General features: G+C 62.1%; 1 protein-coding gene and 1 long non-coding RNA gene across 2 annotated transcripts; both read right to left on the minus strand.

The window, feature by feature from the left end:
* Window positions 1-5: 5 nt before the first annotated feature.
* On the minus strand, window positions 6-4,274 carry LOC137849154 (collagen alpha-1(II) chain-like; the record flags this gene model as incomplete). The annotated part of the gene is given in 14 exon segments (XM_068668650.1): window positions 6-77; window positions 169-222; window positions 350-403; window positions 522-575; window positions 689-742; window positions 861-905; window positions 1,199-1,276; window positions 1,371-1,472; window positions 1,609-1,662; window positions 1,789-1,821; window positions 1,937-1,969; window positions 2,234-2,250; window positions 3,943-4,051; window positions 4,053-4,274. Coding segments are annotated over 14 exon segments (966 nt in total), but the record flags the coding sequence as incomplete, so codon positions are not given.
* Window positions 2,553-3,910, minus strand: LOC137849156 (uncharacterized). Its single transcript, XR_011091749.1, has 2 exons — window positions 3,667-3,910; window positions 2,553-3,602 (listed from the first exon to the last, which is right to left on the minus strand). It is a non-coding gene; the product is annotated as an uncharacterized lncRNA (long non-coding RNA).
* Window positions 4,275-6,000: the final 1,726 nt, after the last annotated feature.

Genomic DNA, 6,000 nt, shown 5'->3' on the forward strand with positions numbered 1-6,000 from the left:
GAGGCCGTGGGGGTCGCGCTCACCTTGGCTCCGGGGGCTCCTGCCTCGCCTTTGGCACCGTCCAAGCCAGGGTAACCCTGGGGGGGGGGTCAAGAAGAAGGTTGAGGGGGGGTCACCCAAAAAGGGGGCACCCAGGGTGCCTTTTTTTTTTGGGGGGGGGGCACTCACCCTGTGTCCTTTCACTCCAGGCAGACCGGGGGTCCCGGGGAAGCCGCGAGCACCCTGTGGGGAGGAGGAGGGTTGGGGGCATAAAAAAAAAGGGGGGGGAATAAAAAAAATAAAGGGGGGGGGCATAAAAAAAATAAAGGGGGGGGGCACTGAGCCCGGATCCATCCCGGTGCTGCCTCACCTGGGGGCCGGGGGGGCCACGTTCGCCGGATTTGCCGGGTTTGCCTGTTTCGCCCTGCAAGATTAATTTTTTTTTAATTAAAAATAAAAAGTTTGGCACAAGGGGGGGGCACAAAGGGGGGGGCACTGGTGCACCGAGCTGCCCGCAGTGCTGGCGGGGGGGGGACACTCACGTCGTCACCGGGTTTCCCAGGAGGTCCCGGAGGTCCCCGGGGACCCATCGGACCCTAAAAGAGGCAGAGAGGAGGGGGTGAGTGGGGGGGGGAATTTTTTTTTTTTGGGGGGGGGCTGGCACGTCCCCAAAGCGGGGGACAAAGGGGTGCGGGGGGGGGACACTCACAGCAGCGCCGGGTTCGCCAGGCTCGCCGGGGTTGCCTTGAAATCCTTGGGGACCCTGTGGGGGGGGGGGACAGAGGGGGTGGCATCAGGAGGGGGGGGGGGCGGTGGAGCAGCCACCCAGAGCCCCCACCCCTCCCCAGACATTTTGGGGGGGGGGGGGTTCGGGTACTTACGGGAGCGCCGGTGGGGCCGGGGGGGCCGCGGGGTCCCATGGGTCCCTGTGGGGAGAGACAACGAGCACCGGTGTCATTGGGGGGGGGGGGGGGGCGACCACCATCACCCCCTCCCTGCCTGATGAAGCAGGGGGTGCCCCCCCCCAAAAAAAAAAAAAAAAGAGTGGTCCCACAGTGGGGTCTGCAGGGATGAGACCCCCCCAGGGGTGCGGGGGGAGGCGTTTTGGGGGGTCCGCTGTTTTTTTGGGGGACCCCCTTTGTTTATTTAATTGGGGGGGGTCTGGTTTGTATTTTTTTTTTGGTGGGGGGGCTGTTTTTTTTTTGGGGGGGGGGCTTACCATGGGTCCCTGCATGACGCCCATCTGCGCGCCGCCAGCCTTCTCGTCGAAGCCGCCCGCCATCTGAGCCGCGAAGTTCTGTAAAATTTGGGGGGGGGGGGGGGCTGAGCAACGCCGCCTGCCCCAAAAACAGCCTTTTTCACCCTAAAATCCCCAGCCTCCACATACTCACCCCACCGAGGCCGGGGGGGCCGGGAGGTCCGGGGGGGCCGGGGGGGCCGGGGTTGCCGGGGGTCCCAGGTTCTCCATCCCTGCCGCGGGGGCCAGGAGCACCCTGGAGGGGGGGGGACACATAAAAAAAGCCCCTTGGTACCCCAAAAAGTGCACGGGGCTTCTCTGCAGCACCCATGGGTGCAGGTGGGGGGGGGGATTTTTTATTCCCCCCCCCCATATTTTGGGGGTGCGCTCACCTTCTCCCCTTTCTCGCCGCGGTCCCCTCGCTGTCCCTGCTCGCCTGCCGGGCCCTTTGTAGGCGGGGGGGGGTCAGTTTGTCCCTGTGACCCCCCCACAGACAAAATGTGCCCCCCCCATCCCCAAATTCCTGCCCCCCTCCCACAAATATTCCAGCAATGCGCCCAACGCGTTCCCACCTGCGGTCCCGGAGGCCCTCGGGGTCCTACAACCTGCGGGGGGGGGGAAGGGAAAAAGACAAGGGTGGGGTGAGGGGGGAGCACGTGGGGACCCCCCCCACGATGACAGAGCCCCCCCCATTTTGGGGGATTTCCCCCCGAAACTTACATCTTTGATATCGCCGGGTTCACCTTTCTGTCCCTGCAAGGCAAAGCAGGGGGTGAGATTGGGGGGGGGGGAGGGGGGAACCCATTGAGCCCCCCCCCCCAAAAAAAAAAAATCTCTGACCCCCTCCCCACATTGTCATGGACCCCCCCAGGAGGTGATGAAGCCCCCCAGGAGGTGACAAACTGGAGCCCATGTGGATGCCCTCCCTCCTTTCTCCCCCCCCCCCCAACTCATTTTGGGTGAAAATCCTTGGAAATTGGGATTATGCTGGAAGTACCGGGGGGGGGGCAGCCTCACCTTGGGGCCAGGTTGTCCTGTTGGAAAGGCAAAAAATAAAGAGAAATTAGAGCAGGGAGGGTTTTTTTTGGGGGGAGGGGGGGTGAGTGAATCCATCTGCTGCTGGGGGGGGGCGTGATGCTGGGGGGGGCTGCGTGGCCAAACTGGGGGGCACTGGAATTTGGGGGGGGGGGCTCCCCCGAAGCGGGGCGGCGAAGCACGCGGAAGCGGGGCCACGCGGTTTGGGGAGTGGGGGGGCACTCAACCCTTCACCCCCCGAGGATGGGGGGGCAAAAAAGGGTTAAAAAAGGCAACTTTGGGGTTTTTGGGGTGCTGGGGGGGGGGGGGGGGCAGCAGGGCTTGGGGGTGCTCAGGGATACGGGGCCATCGCCCTTCCGCAGGACCCCAGGGTGGAAACGTGGTGGTTTGGGGTGAATAATCGGTGATTTGGGGCAGCCACAATATTGGCATTTTTGTTTCGTTTCGTTCCACCCCCCCCCCCCCCCCCCCGGGTTGAGGTTGTGGCCAAAACCCAAATTAAACAAGGGAAAAAAAAAAAAAATCCCAAATCCCAGCCCCGGGGTCAGGGGCCGCGACCTCCCCTCGGGACACGCTTGGAGTGGGGCTTAGCAAAAACCCCAGGTGGAAAATGGGCAAAAAAGGGTGAAAAAGGGCCAAAAGGAGGGAAGATGCCAAAAATGGGGCCAAAAAAGGGGAAGAAGGGGAAAAAAAGGCATAAAATGGTGAAAAAAGAGGCGAAACAGGTGCAAAAAGGGCCAAAAAGGACAAAAAGGAAAAAAGTGCATATTAAGAAAAAAGAGGTAAAAAGAGGTAAAAAGGGGGGAAAAAGGGCAAAAAGGGGCAAAGTAGGATGAAAATGGCCAAAGAAGGATGAAGAGGGGCAAACAGGTGAAAAGGGGCAAAAACGGGAAAAAAGAGGGCAAAAGAGGGAAAAAGGGGAGAAAAGAGGGGAAAAAGGGGGCAAAAAGTGGGCAAAGAAAAGGTAAAATTGGGCAAAGAAGAGGCTAAAAGGGGGAAAAAGGGCTGAAAATGGACAAATAGGGGCAAAATGGAGAAAAAGGGCCAAAAAGGGGCAAATGAAGGCCAGAAGTGGCAAATAAAGGGCTAAAAGGGGCAAATTAAGATCCAAAAGGGGCAAATAAAGGGCTAAAAGGGGCAAATAAAGGGCTAAAAAGGGGCAAGTAATGGCCAAAAAGGGGCAAATAAATACCCCAAATGGGCAAATGAAGGCCAAAAAGGGGCAAATAAAGGGCTAAAAGGGGGCAAATAAAGGGCTAAAAAGTGGCAAATAAAGGGCTAAAAGGGCAAGTAATGGCCAAAAAGGGGCCAAAATACCCAAATAAATAACCCAAAAGGGGCAAATAAAGGGCTAAAAAGTGGCAAGTAATGGCCAAAAAGGGGCAAATAAATACCCAAAATGGGCAAATAAAGACCCAAAAGGGGCAAATTAATGCCCAAAGGTGCTAGTAACGGCCCCGGAGGGGTCATTTTTTCCCTGATTTTTCCACCCGGGGGGGGTCTGGGAGGGGCCGGACCCAGTTGCCTTTTCCCCACCGCACGTCCCCATAGGGGGGGGGTGTGGTATGGGGTGTGTATGGGGTGGGGGGGTATTGGGGTGGGTGGGGGGGTGCTGCCGGCGTCACACCGGGGTAATTTAATTTATCGGATCGAGCGAAGGGGGGGGGGGGCGGGATAAATAAATTACGGGCGGTGGCGGCGGGGGGGCTCGGCGGGGCAGATGGGGCAGCACTCTCCGAAGGGGATTTCGGGGCTGGGGCAGTCCCGCAGCTCCTCGCAGACGATGTCGTCGCACAGCACCGGTGCCGGTGTCGCAGACGCAGATGCGGCAGGGCTCCGGCTTCCAGACGTCCTTGTCACTGTAGCTCTGCCCGTCCTGCACGCAGCCGCCGCCGGCCTCCGCTGCGGCGGCCGAGGACGAAATTTTTTTGGGGGGGGGGAGGTATGGGATTGGGGAGCGGGGAGGGGGGTGAGGGAGGAGGGTTTGGGGTGGGAGAGGGCACGGCATCACCCCCCGCGCCGTGGTGGCACGGGGATTTCTTCCCCCCCCCCTCCCATTGTGCCTCATCCAAAATATCCAAAATGATTTGGGGATTTGGGGGCACCGCGTGCGCCCCCTTGTCCCCCCCCTCCGCATCTTGGAGGAGGAGGAGGAGGAGGATGAAGGCTCCCCAAGCAGCGAGGCGGCGGCGCAGCGAGGGGGGGGCCAGCCTGGCGCGGGGAAGCAGGGAAATCCCCCCCCCCCCTAAATCCCAAATCCCAAAAACCCCGATGGTGCTCGGTGTCCCCGTGTCCCCTCCCGGACCCTCGTCCCGCTCAGTGGGAACGTGGGGATGGCCCCCGGTGTTCCCAGGGAGCCTGGGTGGCACCTGGATGTCCCCAAGAGGTGCCCCAGGGTCCCCGAAAGGCACCTCAGGGTCCCCAAAAGACATCCAAGAGTGCCCAGGGGTGCCCCAGGGTCCCCAAAAGGCATCCCAGGGTCCCCAGAAGACATCCCAAAGTCCCCAGGGGTGCTTTAGGGTCCCCAAGAAGCACCCCAGGGTCCCCAAAAGGTGCCCCAGGGTCCCCAGGCTGCAGCCAGGGTCCCCAAAAGGTACCTCAGGGTCCCCAAAAGACATCCCAGAGTGCCCAGGGGTGCCCCAGGGTCCCCAAAAGGCACCTCAGGGTCCCCAAAAGACATCCCGGAGTCCCCAGGGGTGCCCCAGGGTCCCCAAGAGGCACCCAAGGGTCCCCAAGAGGTGCCCCCAAGGTCCCCAAGAGGCACCCTAAGGTCCCCAAGAGGTGCCCCAGGATATTCGGGAGGAACCCCAGGAGGGACCCAGGGTGGCCAGGAGGTGCCCCAAAGTCCCCAGGAGGTGTCCCCGTGTCCCCAGGAGGTGTCCCCACGTCCCCAGTCTGCACCCCAGGGTCTCCAGAAGGCACCGCAGCGCCCCTAAAAGGTGCCCCAGGGTGACCCGGGGGTGCTCCGGGGTCCCCAAAAAGCACCCCAGGAGGTGCCCCGGTGGCCCTGGGGTGCGCCCTGGTGGCCTTGGGGACCTTGGGAAAGCGCCCTGGTGGCCCCACGAGGTGCCCTGGTGGCCCCAGGGTCCCCAGTGTCCCACACTGACCCCCCACGTCCCCAACAGGTCCCTGTGACCCCAACGGGACGTCATGTCCCCAGCGGGACCCTGCTGTCCCCAGGCTGCCCCCCCCGTCCCCAAGCTGCCCCCCATTACCCAAGGGGTGTCCCCAGGCACCCGTGGGTCCCACCTGTACCCCCCCCATGGTCCTGATGCTGTCCCCCCCCCCCAAAGGCTGTCCCCCCACTCTCTCAGACCGCCCCCCCGTCCTCCTGTCCTTACGCCACCCCCCGCTGTCCCAGGCTGCCCCCACCCCTACCTCGCACTTTCCCCCTTTGTCCCACGTTGTTGCCCCCCCCCTTTTGTCCCACATCGTCCCCCTCTGACCCAGGCTATGCCCCCCGTCCCCACACTGTCCCCCACTCTCCTTGTGCTGTCCCCCCTGTCCCAAACTGCCCCCCCACCCCCCACACTCCCCTTCTGTCCCCAGTGTCCCGCAATGTCCCCAGCTGCCCCCCCCAAAAAATCCTCACGCTTTCCCCTTCTGTCCCAAACTGTCCCCTAACATCCCCCGCTGCCCCCCCACTGTCCTCACACCTTCCCCATCTGCCCCACGCTGCCCCCCCCGTATCCTGGGCTGTCCCCCCCCCACCTCACACTCTCCCCGTCTGTCCCACGCTGTCCCCACTC

Source organism: Anas acuta, unplaced genomic scaffold, assembly GCF_963932015.1.
Source record: "Anas acuta unplaced genomic scaffold, bAnaAcu1.1 SCAFFOLD_433, whole genome shotgun sequence".
Classification (NCBI taxonomy): domain Eukaryota; kingdom Metazoa; phylum Chordata; class Aves; order Anseriformes; family Anatidae; genus Anas; species Anas acuta.